The sequence below is a fragment of the Nyctereutes procyonoides genome, unplaced genomic scaffold (assembly GCF_905146905.1).
Source record: "Nyctereutes procyonoides isolate TBG_1078 unplaced genomic scaffold, NYPRO_anot_genome, whole genome shotgun sequence".
In the NCBI taxonomy this organism is placed as follows: domain Eukaryota; kingdom Metazoa; phylum Chordata; class Mammalia; order Carnivora; family Canidae; genus Nyctereutes; species Nyctereutes procyonoides.
In genome coordinates, this window is record NW_026575044.1 from 39,511,966 (window position 1) to 39,535,593 (window position 23,628).

At 38.8% G+C, this 23,628-nt stretch overlaps 1 protein-coding gene across 1 annotated transcript in view; it reads right to left on the bottom strand.

Annotated features, from left to right (window-relative positions):
- GREB1L (GREB1 like retinoic acid receptor coactivator) overlaps positions 1-23,628 on the bottom strand; it is a 156,855-nt gene that overhangs the window by 28,150 nt on the left and 105,077 nt on the right. Inside the window, exons 17-20 of the mRNA XM_055323629.1 lie at positions 17,480-17,660; positions 15,117-15,309; positions 3,180-3,313; positions 64-403 (exon numbers count right to left, since the gene is read on the bottom strand). Coding sequence (XP_055179604.1) covers positions 64-403; positions 3,180-3,313; positions 15,117-15,309; positions 17,480-17,660 — 848 coding nt within the window. The remainder of the gene's footprint in view (positions 1-63; positions 404-3,179; positions 3,314-15,116; positions 15,310-17,479; positions 17,661-23,628) is intronic.

Below are 23,628 nucleotides of genomic sequence, written 5' to 3' on the forward strand. Positions count from 1 at the left end.
TGGGATTCCTAGAAAACAGAAACAAATGGTATTTCAAAGGAGACATGTCTGACCAATGCTGACCTTTAATCGAGCCACAAAGTGAGTCGCAACACTGAGTTCAGAGGCAGGGTTCCCAAGGATGATCTCAAAGCGATACTGTAGCCCCAGCTTGTCGCGCACTTCCTGCAGGCGCTCCTTGGCCAGCATCGCCAACTGCACGGAGGGCACCCTGATAATGAGCATGTGTCCCCTCCCACTTCGGGTTTTTCCTGGGGAGCTGATGAGGTCATCCATAATGCTGAGTGTTTCAGGTGTGCTGTGGTCTCGGAGTGATGCCATAGTAGTGAGAGCCATCAGAGCTTCTGAGTACTGTTGGATGAGAAGGTAGCAGCGGACGACCATGCTGTGCAGCCTGGGGTACCTTCAACAGAACACAGGGAGCTAGCATTTGGGCAGTAGGACAGGTTGGGACAGCAAGATCTTTGTGGGAGGAACACAGACCAAGCAGGGTAGGAATGGGTTACTGATCAGTGGTGGGCTTGAGCCCTCATGTGACCTTGGAGCCCATATCACCAGAAGGAAAAGCAGAGTTTTCAACTCCTGTGAGTCACAACCTGTTGGGGTAGGCACAGTAAGTTGAGGTTTAGGGATGGTCTAGCGACCCTAGCTTTTCAGAGTATGGTCTATGGATCAGCAGCACTGTCCAGTAACAGTGCAACCTGGGAGCTAGTTAAGAGTACCAACTTTCCCCATCCCAGATATCTGAATCATAACTCACATCCTGACAAGATTCCCAGGTGATTTGTATGCACATTAAATTTTGAGAAGCACTGGTCTAGTTGGGTTATTTGTTAAGAGAGGCATAATGGATCATCCCTGGATCCTAACCTCTCATTGGTGGCACTGAATGGTGGCGTTGTCAGCATATTTCTCTGATATTTTAGACTACAGTAAAGAAAATTGAGACATTAGTATCATGCTTGCAAAGTATGAGACGTAAAAATAATTGTTATTACTAATAATTGCTAATTTGAGGGTAGCCCCACAGATAGCAGTAACTGTATCTTCCCATAAAATGTGCCTTGGTGCCTGAGAAAACTTGCAGCTGCCTGGAGAAATAGCACCCCCCAGTGGTGGAGCCTCCTATCATCCGAGCCCTGCTGAGTCAAGGGAGCCTGGCAAGTAGGGGTGTCCTTGCCTCATCCCAACACCCACTGGTACTCCACCCCCACACAGTCTGGACTGCCAAGGAAGAGGATCACTTTGTTCAAATTGGCACTTTTTACAGCTACGGAGCAGGCAGGAAATTTATTTATGAGTTCTCAGAAAGCCAGGCCTGCTGGCAAAGAGGACCCCTTTGTAGGCATGAAGAGGTGCTGGCAAAACGAGGATGAGCCTGTGAACTTTCTTTCTGGTTGCCAGCTGGTAGCACAAGCAGCCGCCTAGCAGCTGGGTAGGCTATAGGGTGGTTTGCCTTTGTTCCACATTCTATTTAAGGTAAAACAAGTGGTCTGCCAGCCTTGCACAGAAAAGCCCAGGGTCAAATACCAGTTAGGGTCATCAAATGAATAGTGTGGTTTTTGAAGTACTTTAAAGTTGGCAAGGACCGTGGATGCCCTGGTTTTGACCACTCCCCCTTCCACCAGAAGGAGAGTGAGTTAAGTGGCTGAGAGAAACCTGGCTACTTGCCCAAGATCATGCAACTGGTCAGGGACAGAGCTGGGTCTAGACTCATTCAGGTCTCTGATAACATCTTACACTGTAAGGATATAGTAGATTGGGGAAAAGTGAAGAAATCCTTCAGTTCACTCAATCCTGGGCCAGTTCTTCAAATGTTCAATAAATCTTAGCTATTATTAGCTTGAGTGACTGGGTTGGAAGAAGTGAGCACATAAGATCCATGTTTAAAGCTTAATGTGTTTTGATGAGCCAGGTAGGAAAGCCAAAGTTAGTACACATGGTAACTTTGATCTATAGGCTTTTTAGATCTCACATTCTGAAAGAAGTATGTACTTAGAAGTGAATCATCTTCACAATCTGTTATATTTGTACTGAACTGTAATTGTTGTTTTGTAAGTATTACTGAAGTTGTGAGAGAAGTTGACAGGATTGACTCTGAATGATGCTACTGGAAGGCAGGGTACTTTCCAAGCTGGTGGATACAGCAGGTGGGTGGGAAACCTTAAAAGAGAGATTCATAGGATGATTTTGAAAACATAAGATCATATGTACTGTGGAAGGATTAATGTCACAGTTAAGTCTCCTTAAATCCAACAGCTGCAAAAATATAAAATCCTACTCTCAGGCCACTCCTTTTGTTGGTGCCGCATAATAACTCACTTAGCAAAGGTATAGAACAGGTTGTTAAATAGGTGGCTTATGATCAATTGGAGCCAATTTGAAGAATGAGAGCTACTAAAAATTACAATGTGCCTCCTCAAAGAGTCCATCTGCCTCCATCACTGGAAGTTCAGACAGAAAATTGCAATGGAGGGTGGGCGGGCGGGGTGGGGGCCCTATCAAATTACGTAAATTCTAATGGCCCTGTGATGCATCAAGTCTATAATTTAAGATCAGAGAGAAAAAAATAGGAAACCCTTTACTCCTCTGGAGTTTGACCAGGATTTGGGGAATAAAAATAAAGCAAAGGAGACAGGTAAGTTATAATCTCCCAAGGTCAAGGATTGGAGGAGGCGCTGAACTCACTTCAATGACCTATTTGCTCCTAATTTTCTCCAGTCTACACTCCAAATCTTTCATAGTAAAGTTCAGTTTTTACTTAGTCATCTAAGGGTACATGCCTGTGGTGGATCGTGGGGAAAAGAGAAAAATGAAGAAGTATAGGGTGTATGGTGGGGGAGGCCACACCTCAGAGGAATGGTCTTTAACCAGCAAATCCCACTGTCTATCTAATCCCCTGGTGGTAGCGGTAAAGCATGCTTGGAGATGCTGCAGAGCATGGAAAGTGGTTCTAAGTCCCACTTTCGGTCGCTAGTTTCCTTTTTGAGTCTCAGATGATCATAGAAAACCTATATGAGTAAAAGGTCATCTAAGGAGAGGCTATTTTAATTCTGCCTGTGCATGTCATCTGCACTGCTGGAGCTCCACCAAACCCCCTGTGACAATGACACACGAGACTTTCGGCTATTTTAGACACACAAGTGCAGCTAAAGTGAAAGCTGAAGGTCCTTACTTACCTCTCCAAGAGTGTGTTCACCATTTTTTCAAAAGTCTCATCACATCTCAGAAGTGGGCTTGTGATTCCCCACTGTAGAGACTTACTGTATTCGTTCAAGCCGAAGTACAGCTTCTCTTGGCAGCTCATGTCCTCCTGATTCAAAATAGAGCCAAACCCAATGAGGAGAGGATACAATGTATCTTGTTTTCTAGGGGTGGGAAGAAATCCCTGCAATACGTTATTTCCTGGAAGGTTAAAAAATTGTGAATAAACAAGTGGGACTATATCAAGCTAAAAAGCTTCTGCATAGCAAAAGAAGCCTCAATAAAATGAAAAGACAACCTATAGTACAGGAGAAATATTTGCAAATCATATATCTGATAAGGGATTAGTATCCAAAATATATTTTTAAAAACTCACATAACCCAATAGCAAAAAACCCAAACAATCAAAAATGGGCAGAGGAACTGAATAGATGTTTTTCTAAAGAAGACATATAAATGAAAAGAAAACCAAAGCTGGGGGCATCACTATACCTAACTTCAAGCTGTGATCATCAAGACAGTATGGTACTGGCATAAAAATAGACACATAAAAAACAGATCAATGGAACAGAATAAAGAACCCAGAAATGGATCCTCAATTCTTTGGTCAACTCATCTTTGACAAAGCAGGAAAAAATATTCAATGGAAAAAAAGACAGTCTCTTCAATAAATGGTGCTGGGAAAATTGGACGGCCACATGCAGAAGAATGAAACTGGACCATTTTTTTAAACCATACACAAAGATAAACTCAAAATGGTTGAAAGATCTAAATGTGAGATAAGAATCTATCAAAATCCTAGAGGAGAACACAGGCAACAACCTTTTTGAACTTGGCCACAGCAACTTCTTGCAAGACATCTCTAAAAGCAAGGGAACCAAAAGCAATAAAGAACTATAGGGACTTTATCAAGATAAAAAGCTTCTGCACAGCAAAGAAACAGTCAACAAAACTAGAAGACAACCTACAGAATGGGAGAAGATATTTGCAAATGACATATAAGATAAAAGGCTAGTATCCAAGACCTATAAAGAACTTATCAAACTCAACACCCAAGAAACAAACAATCCAGTCAAGAAATGGGCAGAAGATATGAACAGACATTTCTCCAAAGAAGACCTCCACACGGCCAACAAGCACATGAAAAAATGCTCCACATCACTTGCCATCAGGGAAAAACAAATCAAAATCGCAATGAGATACCACTTTACACCAGTGAGAATGGCTAAAATCAACAGGACAGGAAACAACAAATGTTGGCGAGGATGCGGGAGAAAGGGGAACCCTCCTGCACTGTTGGTGGGAATGCAGACTGCTACAGCCACTCTGGAAAATAGTGTGGAGGTTCCTGAAGAAGTTAAAAATACAGCTACCCTACAACCCAGCAATTGCACTACTGGGTATTTACCCTAAAGACATTGATGTAGTGAAACGACGGGACACCTGCACCCCAATGTTCACAGCAGCAATGTTCACAATAGCCAAACTGTGGAAGGAGCCACGATGTCCTTTGACAGATGAATGGATAAAGAAGATGTGGTATATATACACAGTGGAATATTACTTAGCCATCAGAAAGGATGAATACCTACCATTTACACATCAGAACTGGAGGGTATTATGCTGAGTGAAATAAGTCAATCAGAGAAAGACACTTATCATATGGTCTTATTCATTTGTGGAATATAAGAAATCGTGAAAGTGACCATAAGAGAAGGGAGGAAACTGAGTGGGGAAAAATCATGAGAGACTCCTAACTCTGGGAAACAAACAAAGGGTTGCAGAAGGGGAGGTAGGTGGGGGGATAGGGTAACTGGGTGACAGGCATTAAGGAGGACGTGTGATGAGATGAACACTGGGTGTTATACTATATGTTGGCAAACTGAATTTAAGTAAAAAAAATTTAAAAGACATACAAATGAAAAAAAGGACATACAAATCGCCAACAGGTGCATAAACATGTACTCAACACTGCTAATCATCAAGGAAATGCAAATAAGAATGAGGATCTAATGTATAAGATGGTGACTATCATAATGGGATATCACCTAAACACCTGTTAATTTTTTTAAGTAATATCTAGGGCCTACATGAGCTTGAACTCAAAACCCCAAGGTCAGGAGTCACATGCTCCACTGACTGAGGTAGCCCGGTGCCCCATCTCACACCTGTTAGAATGGCTGCTATCAAAAGGAAAATAGATGACAGATGTTGGCAAGGATGTGGAGAAAAGTGAACCCTCATACTTTGTTGGTGGGAGTGTAAACTAGTACAGCCAATTGTGGGAAACAATATGAAGGTCCCTCAAAAAAGTTAAAAATTAAAAATTGAGGGACGCCTGGGTGGCTCAGTGGTTAAGCATCTGCCTTTGGCTCAGGGCGTGATCCTGGAGTCCCTGGATCGAGTCCCACGTCGGGCTCCCTGCATGGAGCCTGCTTCTCCCTCTGCCTGTGTCTCTGCCTCAATCTCGCTCTCACTGAATAAATAAATAAATAAATCTTTTTAAAAAATAGAGCAAAAATAAATTAAGCAAATAAGCAAGCAAACTGGTAGTTGCCAGAGGAGAGGGGGATAGAAGGATGGGTGAATTAGATAGAAGGGCTTAAGAGGTACAAATTTCCAGTTACAAAATAGATTAAGTCCACAGAGATGAAAAGTACAGCATAGGGAATATGCTCAATAATCTTGTAATAATGTTGCTTGATAACAGATGGTGACTACACTTATCATGGTGAACAGTGAGTAATGTATAGAATTTTGTTGAATCATTATGTTGTACACCTGAAACTAACATAACATTGTATGTTAGTTATAGTTCAATTAAAAATATGTAAAATAACTAGTTACTAAAATAAATATATCACAATTTTATTTATCAATTATACCTCAATAAAGCTGAAAAATTGTGTTTCATTATATAACCTGATAAAAAGCTTTCCTGACATCATCTAATGATGGTAATTCAAAAAAGCCTATTATTTTACAAAAAATATTTATTTAAAAATGGAATCCACTTTTTTGCCTTCATAAACAGAATTCACTGTAATTAACCTCCTTCTTGATGACTCAGTCATCACTATGAAATTAATAACTATTTTGGTATATGACACAAAGATTCCCTCAGAGGATCCTGAGATCTATGACAAGCTGTCCTTAAATGTAAATAGCCCCAGAATATTAAGTAAGCTTTCTGAGTTCATGCATTTGCATTTTTAAAAGTTTTCTTTCCTTTTTTCTACATAAATTTTCCTTAGTCATTTCTCCTAGCTGTCATGTGTCCTATGTGTTTTAGTCTTACTTTTATTTGTTATTTATTATGTATTGACACTTTTCTTTAAACACCCTCCAACTCATTTTATAAAGGTAACATAGCAGCTAAAAGCGTATGTTAAAAATAAATTAAGCAATCAGAGGAAGAAAAAGCAAGGGTAAGAGAAATAAGATTGGGCCAGGGATGAAGCTAGTGCTCTCAAAAATGCACACAAGAAGTTTTTGCACATTTTGTTAGAAATGGGCTACAAATTTGTTTCTGAGCTTTCCAGTAACCCAGAAAAACAGATAAGCAATTTTCCATAAGACAGAAAATAAAGCACTATTTAATTGGCAGGTTTTTTTTTTTTTGTGGCCCCCAAAACCAGTTATTCTTGCTTGTTGGAACGGGATCTAATAAGATTAGAGGACCAGAGTATGTCCTTGTAAACAGTGGAGCCTCAGAGCATACATTGAGTGGCATCTATTTTGGAGGCTTGAAGTATTTTTATTTGTTTCCTCCCTCCCTTCTGGTTCTTGATTGAATTCTGGATATTGTGTCAAACAAGTCATTTCAGGATGAAAAAAATTATTCTGGATCCCTGGGTGGCTCAGCGGTTTAGCCCCTGCCTTTGGCCCAGGGCGTGATCCTGGAGTCCTGGGATCAAGTCCCACATCGGGCTCCCTGCATGGAGCCTGCTTTTCCCTCTGTCAGTGTCTCTGCCTCTCTCTCACACATCTCTGTGTTTCTCATGAATACATAAAATCTTAAAAAAAAAAAAAACGTGGAAGTCAAAACAAGGCCTATTACAGACTTCCTTTTTTTTTTTTGTTTGTTTGTTTTTATTTATGATAGGCACACAGTGAGAGAGAGAGAGAGAGGCAGAGACATAGGCAGAGGGAGAAGCAGGCTCCATACACCGGGAGCCCGACGTGGGATTCGATCCCGGGTCTCCAGGATCGCGCCCTGGGCCAAAGGCAGGCGCTAAACCGCTGCGCCACCCAGGGATCCCATATTACAGACTTCCTTTAAAAAAAAATTATTCATCTGAGTTTCTCTCCTTATCTGGACTGCTGGCACAGAGTCAGTGGAAAAGCCTACTCTTTTGTGTATATGGTTTTCACTTTCCTTCTCATCCTTGGTCCTGCTTCTTTGGGGAAATATAAAATCCCACTCTAAGCCTGCTCTTTTTCCTGATGTAGCATCCTTGCTAGACAGGATGCATCCACTTGTCCTCATTTTAATTTCTCTTTCTTATCAAAGTTATGGGATGGGTTATTAAACAGATGGCTTGCGATCAATTGGAGCCAGTATTTTTTTAGTTCAACTATAAAGATTTTATAGATTAAGAATTAGATATACTAAAGATAAGAATTAGACATGAATACTTTCCCCAATCTGTTAGGTTTGCATTAAACTGTAACTGTAGTTTCTAAGTATCATAAACCTTATAATAGATGTCAATGGGACCATGCCTTATTTTTTTTAAAGATTTCATTTATTTATTCATGAGAGACACACAGAGAGAGGCAGAGACATAGGGAGAGGGAGAAGCAGGCTCCCTGTGGGGAGCCAAAGGCAGACACTTAACCACTGAACCACTCAGGCGCCCTGGGACCATGCTTTCAAATGTGTTTTACAAAGCTCTGAATAATGTTACTCGAAAGAAACATGGTGTCCCCAAAATTACAGATCATATGGAATCACTGTGTCTTTTGGAAACATGTCCCTTCTCCTACCAAAAAAAAAAAAAAAAAAGCCTCTCTCCTCTCCAATACTGCCCTCCCAGTGACCCTCACCCTGTAGCTCTTCCTGTTCCTCTCGCTGCTGTCCTTGCTTCTCCAGCCAAATGCTCTGCTCTACAGACACTGCTTCCTGGAAGGTCACCAAAGACTCCCGAGGCAAAATCCAGGGGCTTGTACTTATCAGTCCTCAGCAGTCCTTGGCCACTGCCCTCTTGGCAGTTAACTCTTCATTACCTTCCTCAACAATTTTCTCCACACCAGCTGCTTCTGTGATCATTTTTCTTGACAATATATTCCAAATCTACATCATAAAGCCCAGGCAGAAACTGCAAATTAGAATTTGCATCAGGCACTTGCCTCACCCTTAACTCATTCAAAATCCACCTCCTCTGCCCTCCACAGATCACTCTTCCACTTGAACTTTTATTCCAACTAAAGGCATCACTTCAAAGATATCTCAGACCTTTCCCTGTTCCCCAATAAAGAGATCCTAGAAAATTCACCATTTCTCCCATACTTTTTCTTGCTAGGGCTGCTATGTATTTGTTAATTTGAATCTGAATTATCAGAAAAGCCAGATGACTGATCTCCCCATTTTTAATCACTTTGATTTAACTTCTATCATGAATGAATTGCTTCAAAAGGCAGCCTCTCAGTATCTCCTAAAACTCAGCATATGTGTTCATTTCCATGTATATACCTAACAAAAATATATTTCTGTGTCTACTAAAAGGCATGAGCTAGAATGTATATAGCAGCAGTACTGGAATAAATGAATGGCACGGATAAGTGAATTGTGAAGGTCAGCCAGTGTAATCTATATGTAGCAATATGAATGTCTTATGACTCATGCAAGATAGAGAAGAATCTCACAAACAATGCTGAGCAAAGGAAACTATATACAAAAGAGTGTATACTGTATTATTCCATTTATAACAAGTTCAAAACTGGGCAAACCAAATCTATGGTGTAAGGGGCCAGAAGAGTGTTACCCTTTGGTGGTGCCTGTTTTGCAGGGTAGTGGTAATGTTCTATTTCTTCATCTGGGTGCTGGCTCTACGGGTGCTTTCAGTTTGTGAAACTTTACATTGTTCGTATAAAAATAAATGAAATATGTATTTCTGATAATATAATTGACTCTTGAACCACATAGGTTTGAACTGCGTGGATCCAGTTATGTATGATTTTTTTTTCTACAAAAAGCTTTATTGTTTTCATTTTGTGCAGAGCTTGGGGGAGGGCTCCAGGCTGGTTAAAAAGCTGCTTAGTGGTTGCAGGGAGAGGTTAGATACCCAGAGGGATGTAGATGGGCCCCTCAAGGGCCACTGGGCTCCAGAGGCTCCTAGTTATCATGCTTGAAAGTGAGCCTTTGGAGCCCTTGGGGGCCAGCCAGCCTGCAGAAGTTAGTCAGGTAGTCATCCAACTTCTCAATGAGTTTTACCTCCTCATCTAGGAAGTGGTTCTCTAGGAAGTCATAGAGATGGGGGTTTGTGTGGGCAGAACCCAGAGCAGAGCAGAAAGATCCAGAAGGCCCTGGTTCAGATTCTTCTCCAGGACTAGGCATCCAGAGTTTTACCCCACTCATCTTGAAAGGGCTTCCATATGTCCTGAAGAGGGCATGGCTGCCATGCCGATTTTGTATCTTCAAAAGACACTAGGTCCTCCAGAGCCACATGGCTGAGGTTGGAACAGAAGCCCGGGGAGAGGTAGGCACTGGAGCCCTGAGGATGTATGTTGACCAGGCAGGTGAAGGCGGCCTTCACCTTGATGGAGTCATTCTGATGAATCCAGGAGCTCATGGTTGATTGGCAATAAGGACCTAAGCTCAAAAACCGATGCTGGCTAGTCCTAGAGCCAGAGGATGGCTAAGAAGATGGTTCTGAGCTTGCAACTCAAAAAGAGGTTGGAGGGTGGCAGGAGGCTGGAAGAAGGGGCATCCCTGGGTCTGTTCCATCCAAACACTGTTGAAGCAAGAGACGGATCTGCAGGACCATCAGCTGCTCTGCCTATATGTGGATTTTTTTACAGCACAGTACTGTAAATGTATTTCCTCTTCCTTATGATTTCCTTATCACTTTCTTTTCTCTAGCTTACTTTACTGTAAGAATACAGTATATAATAATATACAAAATAGATATTAATTGACTGTTCATGGTTTGGTAAGGCTTCCAGACAACAGCAGGCTATTAGTAGATAAGTTTTGGGGGAATCAAAGTTATATGTGAATTTTCAACTGTGCAGGGGTAGGTGCTTCTGACTTTTGTGTTGTTCAAGGCTCAACTGTATTTTTTATAGTACTATGCCCTTATGAAAGGGCATTGTTAACGCCTATGTAGTAAGTGTAAACTTTGCCAGCCTGCACTTCAAGTCTCCATGTGTATATTTCCAGGTTTCTTTTCATCCCCCTGTGTTCTCTGAAAAATCCCTGTGTTTCCTTCTCTGTGGAGCTGCCCAAGCTGTCTGCTTCCAGGAGTGTCCACTGCCAGGTGTGCCCACAGCGCCCAGTCCTTCCTCTCTTGAAAGGCCCATCCACTGTGCTCTCTACATGTCCCCTTTCCCAGTTCTCTCAAATGGGTGGGACTTCTCTCTCCTTTCAAACCTCAGAGTATTTTGGTTTTTAAAAACTGTCTTATTATACTGGTTTTTGTTTTTAAAAATAAAAATTGTATATATTCAAGGTGTACAACTTGATATTTTTTTTTGAAATTAAGATATAATTGACATGTAACATTGCATTCGTTTTCAGGTTTACAACATAATGATTCTATTTATGTATAGGCATACCTTGGAGATTTGAGGGTTTGGTTCCAGACCACCACAATAAAGCAGGTGGTCATTAAAATGAAGAACTGTTTGGTTTTCTAATACACACAAAAGTTATGTTTATACTATACTGTAGTCTATTAAGTGTGAAATAGCATTATATCTGAAAACCAATGTACATACATTAATTAAAAGATACTTTATTGCTTACAAATGCTAACCATCATCTGAACTTTCAGCAAATCATAATCTTTTTGCTGGTGGAGGGTCTTGTCCTGATGTTGGCTGCTGACTGATTGGGGTGGTGGTTGTTGAAGGCTGGGGATGGCTGCAGCAATTTCTTTAAATAAGACAACAATGAAGTTTGCCACATCAAAGGATTTTTCTTTTTATGAATGATTTTTCTGTGGCATGTGGTACTGTTTGATAGCATTTCACCACAGAACTTCTTTCAACATTGGAGTCAATCCTCTCAAACCCTGCCACTGCTTTCCCAGCTAAGTCCTTTGTTGTCATTTCAATAATCTTCACAGCATCTTCACTGGGAGTAGATTCTATCTCAAGAAACCACTTTCTGTGTTCAGCCTTAAGAAGCAACTTCTTATCATTAAAGTCTTATGATCTTGTAACAATTTAGTCACACCCTCAGTCTCCACTCCTAATTCTAGTTCTCTTGCTATTTCTACCACATCTACAGGGACTTTCTCCACTGAAGTCTTGATCTTCTCAAAGTTGTACATGATTTTGGAATCAACTTCTTCCAAACTCCTGTTAATATTGATATTTTGACCTTCTCCTAAAACCATGAATGTCTCAACGATCTAGAATGATAAATTTCCTTCCAGAAGGTTTTTTTTTTCCTTCTAGAAGGTTTTCAACTAACTTTGTCTAGATCCATCAGAGCAATCACTATCTATTACTGCTACTATAGCCTTATGAAATGTACTTTCTTGAATCATAGGTCTTGAAAATTGAAGTTACTCCTTGATCCATGGGCCACAGAATGGGTGTTGTATTAGCAGGCATGAAAACCACATTCATTTCATTGTACATCTCCATCAGAGCTCTTGGGTGATCAGGTGTGTTGTCAATGAACAATAATATTTAGTTCACATTCTTTTTTTTTTTAAGGTTTTATTTATTTACTCATGAGAGACACACAGAGAGAGGCAGAGACACAGGCAGAGGGAGAAGCAGGCTCCCCACCAGGAGTCTGATGCGGGACTTGATCCTAGGACCCCGGGATCATGACCCGAGCCAAAGGCAGATATTCAGCCACTGGGCCACCTAGGTGCCCCTTAGTTCACATTCTTACATGGATATGGAATTGTGCCACAATGCTAAATCTACTATTGTGTTTACAATAGAAACATCATGGATCAATGATCATAGATCATCATAATAAATATAATAATAATGAAAAAGTCAGAAATATTGTGAGAATTACCAAAATGTGACACAGAGACATGAAGTGAGCAAATGCTGTTGGAAAAATGGTGCCAACAGACTTCCTTGATGCAGGGTTGCTACAAATATTCAATTTGTAAAAAATGAAATATCTGCAAAGTGCAATAAAACAAAACATAATAAAGTGAGGTATGTCTGCATATATATTGCAAAATGATCACCACAGCAAGTCCATCAGCACATATAATTTTTTTCTGGTGATATGAACTTCTAAGATCTACTCTCTTAGCAACTTTCAAATATACCATACAATATTAACTACAGTCGCCATGCTGTACATTACATCCCCAGGACTTCTTACTTTAAAACTGGAAGTTTATACCTTTTGACCCCATTTATGCATTTCACTCACCTCACTCCTGCCTCTGGTAATCACCAAATTGTTTTCGCTATGTATATCTTACTCTGTTTTGGATAACAGTCACTTTAATATGCACCTGCTTTCTCCTTTAAAGAGTCTCTCTGTGTGTTCTTGGATCTAATATGAGATCTAATACAAGCCTACAAATGCTCAGTATTTTTTAAACTGAATTACTCTGCTTTTCTCAATTTTTCCTTTTTGAGGACACTGGCCTCAGGATAACAAAAGGAGGCAATGGTTAGGAGCTTCTTCCCTAATGTGTAAGGGTGTTGTAAATTGGATTCAAAGTTTTTATCTTTTTTCTATGCTGATCTCAATTTCATAGTGATGATTTAAAAAAAAAAACTTTATTAGAATATAACTCCCTTCCCCTCAATTATTTTGATTAGATCTTGGACATCAAATTTTTAATTCATAAATACTTCACTAGATGCCTCTAAGATAAGAATCTTTTAAAAAATATAATCATAGTACCATTATTGTGCCTAAAAAGTAACCATAGTCATAGAAATGACTTTTTAAAAAATATTTTATTTATTTATTTATTTATTTATTTATTTATTTATTTATTTGAGAGAGAGAGAGAGAGAGAGAGAGAGCAGATACAGGGGGATGGGCAGAGGGAGATGGGGAGAGAATCTCAATCAGATTCCATGCTGAGTGCATGGCCTGACATGGGGCTCCATCTCACCACCTCGAGATCATGACCTGAGCTGAAATCAAGAGTCAGACACTCAATGGACTGAGCCACCCAAGCACCCAGAAATGACTTCAAAGGAAAATTATTTTAAGCCTATTTCCCTATTATTTCATCTCAGAAGAAGGTAACGGGCAGAAGTTATGAGTTCTTACTATCACTGGCGTGATCCTTTCCAGAAAAGACGACACCAACACGGTAAATTAGGATAGTTCTCTCCCCTGCTCCCCAACAATATATTGAAACTGAACGTTTAATGGTAAAACTTTTGGTTTAAAAAACAATCTTTCCTTTCATCAGTTCTATTGATAATCCCATTCTATGTCAGGGCAACTACTTGGGTCACCTTCAGGTGCATGCTACACCCCTGCACTTTAGACCCTCAATCTCACCTGTAACTTGACATCCAACTGACAAAGATGCCATTGAGAAGATACTACAAAGTGAGAGCTCAAAGCAATCTCTATGTGATAGTAAACACATTGAGATAGTTGTCACAAGGGAGGCATGGTTGATGCCAACATGATTCAATGACCTGAGTTTACTTGACTACAAAGAACAAACCAATACTCAAAAATAAGAGCTGCAAGTCAGGGAACAGTTACCTACTTCATAACAATGAAATGCTCTGGGTTGATAAATGAATAAATGTTATTTTTATGTAAGACATATCTGGCATTCTTTACTTAAACATGTTTATTTAAAAATATCATTATGTTCAATAATTTTAAACAAAGAATCCATTGCTTGATGACTAATCTTTATTGTTTTTTTTATGAAACACTCATTTCTTTTCTTTTCTTTTTAAAAGATTTTATTTATTTACTTGAGAAAGAGAGAGAGAGAACATGAACAAGTGGAGGGGCAGAGGGAGAAGCAGGCTGAGCAGGAAGCTGATCTCAGGATATTGGGATCATGACCTGAGATGAAGGTAGATGCCCAACCAACTGAGCCACCCAGGTGCCCTCTTTTCTTTGATAGTATCTTTATCACACACTGTATAGGTCATAGAAAATATTTTCCAGGTGTTAGGGGTTGGAGCCAAAAAAACCCGTAATGTCCTGAATATGTACAACTTTGAGATGATTGCTCTCAACACATTAAGTACTGTTAATGAGTAATTTAAAATAACAGTATCATAATTCCCTATTTCAACCAGAAGACTGAGAACTGATTACAAGAAAAAATCTAGTTCCTGGGGGAACAGGAACATAATTTAGTCATAGATCAGCAAGACTAAAACATAACAGAAGAGCCATTCAAAAGGACAATAAAATTTCCACATCTCAGATTGAAATTAATCATTTAAAGTCATAAATATAATCTAGGTTACTGGTGGCCATATAAGATAATATCACATTTTTTTGGGGAAAATTATATGGGATAGATAATTTTGTATCTGCATGATAACCTAAAAAAGAACATAATCAGATTTTTATATAGGACACTACTCACTAGTTTTTAATCTTATAATAATTGTAATTATATGGAACTTTTAGGAGATAAAACTTTATGTTAGATTTTTGAACTCTTGTATTATTTTACAAAGCCATGACCATATTTTATTACAAGATTCTGCTCCCTGGGGAACTGAGAACATGAGTGTATCAGAGCAGAATAGAGACTCACCATGCTGTCCAGCTGTATCCAGTGAACCTCATTGCTGGAGCTGATTCGAGACTGTTGGGTCTGTAGCGTGTATGGGAAGGAGCTAACCTGGAGCACCAGCAGGTTGAAAGCTTCCAGGACTTCTCTACAGTTAATGACTCTGTCAGCCAATCCATGACTGGGTTCACCATGTGACAAAGAACCGGAAATGACACTGTAGAAATATTGAAAGCCACATTAATACTTCCTAATTTAAGGGATTAGGTACAGAGACAGACTTCAAAATGGAGCTAATGCTTTCATTTTTATTTTTCTAGTTCTTTTTAATTGGAAACAGGATTAGAGGCAACCAACATTTAATTTGAAAGAGCAATAATTACACTCTTTCTTACCACTTTCAGACAGATCTCAAAGATATTTTTTTTCTTTTTCAGTCTGTGCCTGATATACCTCAAAGTGTAACTCAGTTCTATAGGCCAAGGATACCCAAATCTGTAGTTGAGATGGATCACTTTGGTCTGAAAGCTCATCTGAATGAGAGTTTTTCCATCAAAACCTGACACTTATAACTGTGCAACAATTGGTATCCCAGAGAGGCCCCCAAACTATAAGAGATCCCTCTGTATTAACACCAGTCTCCTTCCTCCCTTGAGTATGTTTGACTATGGGGAGGTTACAGAGGGTCCTCCAACCCCTCCCTCACTATGACCAAAATTTTTATTTCTGAATCATTTTCAGTTCTTTCAATTTAGATGTACCAGATTGCTATGCAGCCTCAAAACCACATCTTTTTTGTCAAAGAAATAATCTCAGTGCCCCGGGGAATTAAATATAGAATGATCCAATACACATCCTCAGAGCTATTACTCCAAACTTTCAAAGATGAGGTATATCAGGTCACTGAGCTATTTTTGCTCATAGAACACTAGGAGCAACTGAACAGCATCTGGGCAAAGTCTCTTCATGTCTTTCTTTCTTTCTTTCTTTCTTTCTTTCTTTCTTTCTTTCTTTCTTTCTTTCTTTCTTCCTCCCTCTCCTTCCTTCCTTCCTTCCTTCCTTCTTTTCTTCCTCCCTCTCCTTCCTTCCTTCCTTCCTTCCTTCCTTCCTTCCTTCCTTCCTTCCTTCCTTCCTTCCTTCCTTCCTTCCCCCTCTTTCTTTCCTTTCTTCTAAATCTAACATGCTGTGCTAGATCTTATTTATACCTACATATGGCTTTAGAGTTCAGATTGTGGAGTGCCAAACACTCCTAGCTTCTGAATAAGCGCTTTTGCAATTCTGATATTTCTACAACAGGTGCCAAATCTTTCATATTCTTAAACTCAGTATGTCCTGAAGAAAGGAAACTATGAACTTGATGATGCCTGAACTTGCCTTTTTAACCCATAAGATCAAAGATACATCCTAACAGATAATTACTATAATTTGATCTGGGAGCAAAACTGGCTCCATCATGATACCATATTTACTATTCTTCTACAGTAAATTCACCTGAGAAATAGGTTATTCTCTTGTTTAAACTGGTAAATTGGGGAAGGTTTCACATTTGCTCTCAGGCCTTTTTTTTTTTTAAATTTGTTTTTGAGTTTATTATTATTTTTTTTTAGTAATCTCTATACCCAATATGGGGCTCAAACTAAAAATCTCAAACTCAAAAATCTCAAGTCACTTCCTCCTCTGATTGAGCCAGCCAGGCATCCTTGCTCTCAGATCTTGAAGTGGCATCTTTACTACTGTTAAAGGTATGTGGGTAGGAGAGAAACACAAAAGGAGCAATGCAGAAGAGGGAAGAAGAGAAGAGGAAGAAAAAGAACTGGGGAGAGAAAGGGTGGGCATAGGAAAGCATATGACCCTGCTTGGGGCTCATAAACCTCACCTTCCTGCTATTGCCCATTCTCTGAGGCAGCTGAGTTCCACAATACCCTGAAGACAGCTTTTTTTTTTACAGAGGTTTTTTCCTTTCTTTTTAAAAAAGATTTATTTATTTGAGAAAGAGAGAGAGAAAGAGAGAGAGCCCATGAGCTGGGGGAGGGGCAGAGGGAGGAGAGAGAGAAACTTAAGCAGGATCCCTACTGAGCAAGGAGCTCGAGGCAGGGCTTGGCCTCAGGACCCTCAAATCATGGCCCTGAGATCACGATCTGAGCCAAAACCTTGAGTTGGCCATTTAACTGACTGTGTCACCCAGGTGCCCTTTTAACAGGGATGTCTAAATTCACTCACGGTATAGTTAAAATGAAATCAGCACTAAATTGGTAGAGAAAGTTGAAAGCACAGGGAAAGTAGGAATAAATTACCAATAAGAATATGCCAAGTGTTTTCAGGAAATTATGATAAAACCATTGCTGTGCTAGAAGAAATACTGTATTTGCTCCCTCTGAAGCAATCACCTCGTTAGTTCCACATGGGAGTTGTCATGAACCAGTACAAACAGTGTGTACGGGTTCTGTTTTACCCTTCTCATAAAAACTTCAAACTTGGTTTGAATCTCATTGTCTAGACGAACAACATATTTCTCTGCTCTCTGATAAGCTGTCCCATTTTCCTCCAGACCCAAGTCTACAAGGACACCTGCCAAGAAGAAAAACAGAATTTATCTTTTCACATACATGCATATAAATGAAATAAACAAGTTCAATGTTAACTGATATACTGAGAAGTAGCCACATGTATAGGTTTACAGAGCAGATATTTTTCCTTCTGCATATTCCCCACTACAATTTTGATGAGGAAATAGAAGATTTCTTATTCTTTAGAACCCTCCACCCCACCTCCTACACCTCAACAAAGGGCAACAGGGAATGAACGATCTGATACATTAAGTAGAAGGAGTCGAATGTACGAGGCTTCTGTCTAATTAAATGTACGAGGCTTCTGTCTAATTAAATTCTATTTATATTGAAGTGCTGCTGCTGACATCTGCCATAGGCCACTCAGAGCTATAGCTCTCAAATTAATAAAATCACACAAGTCTTCTTTACCCCAAATTTCGCAATGAAACATATGTAAGAAAAAGGAAAATACCATAAGATGTCCAAATATGTCATCACTAGACTATGAGCTTTTTTAGGTAATATTTTACTCATTTTATATAGTGACAGTTTTGAACAGTATCTAGAGTATGGGCCATCCTCAATTAATGCTGGATCATGTACCAAATTAATAAAATGAACCAAATTACCCAGTATTACTATATTGTTAAATTACCAGAAATGAAAACTTCAGTACTGTATCATTATCCCTATCTATAATATAACTACTTCCACATTCAAACATCTAAAAAGTTCAAGGCACATAAAGGTGTTGTTGGGATACTCAATTAAAACATCAAATCCTCCTTTCAAATGAAGAGACAAAATGATAGTTATGTGAGGTGAAGGATGTGTTAACTAACCTTATTGTGATAAACATTTCACAATATATACCAGTATTAAGTCATCAAGGTGTACATTGTACACCTTAAACTTACACAACATTATATGGCAATTATATCCCAATAAAGATGGGGGAAAAAATCCCAAATCAAGGGCAACCCCCTCCTCCAGACCCTTAGCCACGTGAGGGGAAGATTAACCCCCTGATATGAGAGTCTTGTGATTCAAGTCCACAGCCTTCCAAGAAAGAGAAGGAACCAGAAGGCTAATTTAGGGGTTAGATATGTCACAGGGACCTGAGGACCAGCCTGGGCTCCAAGGGCTAGAGGGTATCTATTTAGCATCCAATATTAGCCATACCCACCAGCCACAACCATGTGAAAAAAATTAAAGTTAAAAAGAAGAAACAAGTTAAATTAAGAGACTTTTATAGAATTATGTTGACTTAGTTTTATCTAGCTTTTCTTTTCAGATAAAATCAGCTCAATTAACAACTACATGCAGTTAACATCCTGTAATAGTAAAAGCTCTAAATGTCATAAAATAGGAGAAATGTTTTACCGTATGAAAAATTCATTATACCAGAGAAGGTAAACAGAAAAGCCATTTCGCTTTTGAACATTTTTCATGAGAAGACTTTATCCAGACATTGTTTCTAGTTTCTACCCAAATGTAGCCAAGTGTTACTGGGACTATATCTGAAAGCAATCAAACATTTAATGTGGCAGGTATTCTGATTTTTTTGAAAGTGGATTGCTTATAAAATTCATTCAACATTCCATAGTGATTTACTGAGCATCCACTATGTATCAGGTACTATTATCAGGTATTGTGTTAGTCATGGATATATACAGGACAGCAGGACAAAGATCTTAACTCCGTGGAGCTTATGATGGAGCAGATGGATGATTTTGACAAGTGTCATGACGGGAGACAAGTACGTGCTATGGAGGAGGTGACAGAGGAGGTAAGTAGAGAAATAGAGAACCTACTTAATCTCTGGGGGCTTCTATTTCCTTATCTGTATAAGAGGGAGAGGACTGCCAGCTGGAAATCAGTCTATTTCCTAAGTTTATCCCTAGGAAGTAAGTAGTGGAAGTTAATGGTAACTTACTATGAAAAGATCATAAATAATTTATAAAAAATAAAAATATTTCTTATGGATAATTTAGAGTTGACTACATCTTGAAATAAACGAATAAAGAAACACCTTTACCAGGCAATTTCATACATGCCCTAATGGAAAGACAAAGTTCCATGAATCTAAGAGGTTGTTCTCTTAGATATAACATATGTATTGGTCTGTAACTATGCAGCCATCTGGCTCTACAGTGGTAAATTTGGGTGGGGAGCAGGCATATCATAGGTACTTGATTTTTTAATTTCTAACTGGGCAATTTTAGTAGGTAATCCTTACCTTTAAAGTTTGTTTTAGACTTGCTTTTATTTTTAAGTTTTGTTTCTTTCCTGGTTATGAAAGTGATAGATACTCATCTTGAAAAACTGGAAAGTATAGAGATATATTAAAAAGAAAAATTTATTCGTAATTAACTCAAAATAAGCTGCTGTGAACATTTCTGTGCATTCCTCCCTGTGTCTTTTCCTATGCATATTGTGCTACCTCTAGTATTTTGTGATTGTATATCCTGATATTTTTCGCTTGTAACTGTAAAATAAGAAACAAAACTATCATTATTTACTAACAATATGTCTGTGTAGAAAACACAAGACACTCCACAGATAAATCAAAAAAATTAATAAGAATTTGGTTAAGTTGATAGAATCAATATCAGTTTATAAAAATTAACTGCATTTCTATACACTATCTGCAAACAGTTAAGTATATATTTTTCAAAAACACTTACAATAACATAAAGATATTAGGTATCTAGAAATAAGTCTTAGAAAAAGTGTATAAGAGCTCTTCAGAGAAAATGATGAAACTGTTAATGACATTAAAGAAGACCTAAACAGAGCTATCTCATAAAATGTAGTTAAAAATAAATTCTCTTCAAGTTCATCTAGAGGTACAATGTAATTCCAACAAAAATTCTAACAGTTTCTTTTACCTTGAAAAATTGTTTTAAAAATGTATGTGGCAGAGCAAAGGACCGAGAACAGTGAAGACAGTCCTAAAGTAGAGGTGGGACAGATTTGCCTTCCCAGAGACTAAGACCTATTGACCTGTATTAATAAGACAAAGTACTTTGGGCACAGGGCTAGACCTCAGAAAGAGACCTCCATACATATTTCCCAAATTGAGAGACTTTAAACAAAACAACTGCCTAGTATTTGCCAAAACTGTTAAGGCTATGCAAAACAATGAAATATTTTTTAAAAATGTCACATTTGCAGAAGACTAAGAGGACACAGAAATTGCATGCAATGTGGGATCCTGGATTCAATCCTGAAACAGATAAATGACCTTAAGGGGAAACTGGTGAGGTCTTTAGTTAATAGTATTGTTCAGGATTGATTCCGTTTTGGTAATTGTACTATAGGTACATAAGTTGTCAACTCTAAATGGAAGGTGGTGAAGGGTGTGTGTGAACTCTGCTGTTTTATAGCACATTTACTATAAGATAGTTCACATACAATTCACTCATTCATAATGTACATTTTTTTCATAATGTACATTTCAGTAGTCTTTAGTATATTCACAGAGTTGTATAACAATCATTACAAATGATTTTAGAATATTTTCATGACTTCCAAATGAAAGCTTGTATCCTTTAACCATCACCCCTCAATTTCCCCTTGGGTTCCCCAGCCCTGGGCAGTTATTAATCTATTTTCTCTATAGATTTGCTTATTCTAAATGTTTAATATAAATGGAATCATAACAATATATGATCTTGTGTGACTGGCTTCTTTCACTTGGAGTAATGTTTTCAAGTTTCATCAATGTGGCATGCATCATCAATACTTTATTTCTTCTTATTGCTGAATAATATTCCATTGTATGGATCATCACATTTTATATATCCATTCACCATGGACATAATTAACATTTGAACTCTTTCTACCTTTTGGCTATTATGAGTAATACTGCTATAAACTTTTGTGTAAGGGCTTATATGTGAACATACGTTTTTCACTTCTCTCTCATTTCATATAGAGCAGTGGAATTGCTGTATTTCATGGTAGTTATTTATTTAACCATTTGAGGAAATACTAGACTGTTTTATAAAGTGGCTATGCCATTTACATTCCCACCAGAAGTGTGTGAGGTTCCAATTTCTCTACATATTCAGCAACACTTGTTATTGTTTTTCTCTCTCATATCCATTCTAGTAAGTGTGAAGTAATAATTCATTGTGGTTTTGATTTTCATGTTTCTTTTGGTTAATAATGTTGAACACATTTTCATGTGCTCACTGGCCATCTGTATATTTACTTTGGGTAAGTGCCTCTTCAGATCCTTTACCCATATCCTAATTGGGCTATTTGTCTTTTTATTATTGAGTTGTAATAGGTCTTAAATGATGTAGATAGAAGTTCCTTCTCAGATATATGATTTGCAAAGAATTTCTCCCATTCTCAAAGATATTTGCAAATGACCTATCTGATAAAGGGTTAGTAACTAAAATATATAAAGAACTTATCAAACTCAATGCTCCGAAAAGTGAATAATCCAATTTAAAAACGGAAAGAAGACATGAACAGGTATTTCTCCAAAGAAGACATCCAGATGGCCAACAAAAGAGATGCTCATCATCACTTATCAGAGAAATGCAAATCAAAGCTACAATATCACTTCAGACCTGTCAGAATGGCTAAAATCAACAATACAAGACATAGTAGGCATTAGTGAGGCTGTGGAGAAAGGGGAACCCTCTTGCACTGTTGGAGAGAATGCAAACTGGAACAGTCACTGTAGAAAACAGTATGAAGGTTCCTCAAAAAGTTAAAAATTGAACTACCCTAAAATCCAGCAATTGCATCACTAGGGTTTTACCTAAAAAATACAAAAATACTAACTCAAAGGGATACATGCACCCCAATGTTTATAGCAGCATTATCTATAATAGCCAAGTTATGGAAGCATCCCAGATGTCTACTGATGAATGGATAAAGATGTGGTATATATACAATATGGAATATTACCCAGCCACAAAAAAGAATGAAATCTTGCCATTTGCAACGACATGGAGGGACCTAGGGAGTATTATGCTGAGCAAAATAAGATGCAAAAAGACAAATACCATACGATTTCACTCATATGTGGAATTTAAGAAACAAAACAAATGAGCAAAGATTAAAGAGAGAGAGAGAGAGAGAGAGAGAGAGAGACAACCCAAAAAACTGATCCTTCACTATAAAATACAAACTGATTGCTACCAAAAGAGAAGTAGATGGGGGGATGGGTTAAATAGGTGATGGAGAGATTAAGGAATTCACTTGTGATGAGCACTGGGTGCTGTATAGAAATGCTGAATCACTATATTGTACACCTGAAACTAATATTACAGTGTATGCTAATTGGAATTTAAATACTTTTAAAAAATAAAAAAATAGGGATCCCTGGGTGGCGCAGCGGTTTGCCGCCTGCCTTTGGCCCAGGGCGGGATCCCGGGGACTCGGGATCGAATCCCACTTCGGGCTCCCAGTGCATGGAGCCTGCTTCTCCCTCTGCCTGTGTCTCTGCCTCTCTCTCTCTCTCTCTGTGACTATCATAAATAAATAAAAATTTAAAAAAATAAAAATAAAAATAAAAAAATAATGTTTCCTATTCTGTGAGTTCCCTTTCATTTCCTTTTTCTTTTTAAAAAGATTTATTCATGGGATCCCTGGGTGGCTCAGCGGTTTAGCGCCTGCCTTTGGTCCAGGGTGTGATCCTGGAGTCCTGGGATCAGGTCCCACATTGGGCTCCCTGCATGGAGCCTGCTTCTCCCTCTGCCTGTGTCTCTGCCTCTCTCTCTAAGTCTGTATCTCTCATGAATAAATAAATAAAATATTAAAAAATATTTATTCATGAGAGACAGAGAGAGAGAGAGAGAGAGGCAGGCAGAGGCATAGACAGAGGGAGAAGCTGGCTCCATGCAAGGAGCCTGATGTGGGACTCCATCCCAGGACTCGATCCCGGGACTACAGGATCACACCCTGGGCCGAAGGCAGGCGCTAAACTGCTGAGCCACCCAGCGATCCCAACCCCTTTCATTTTC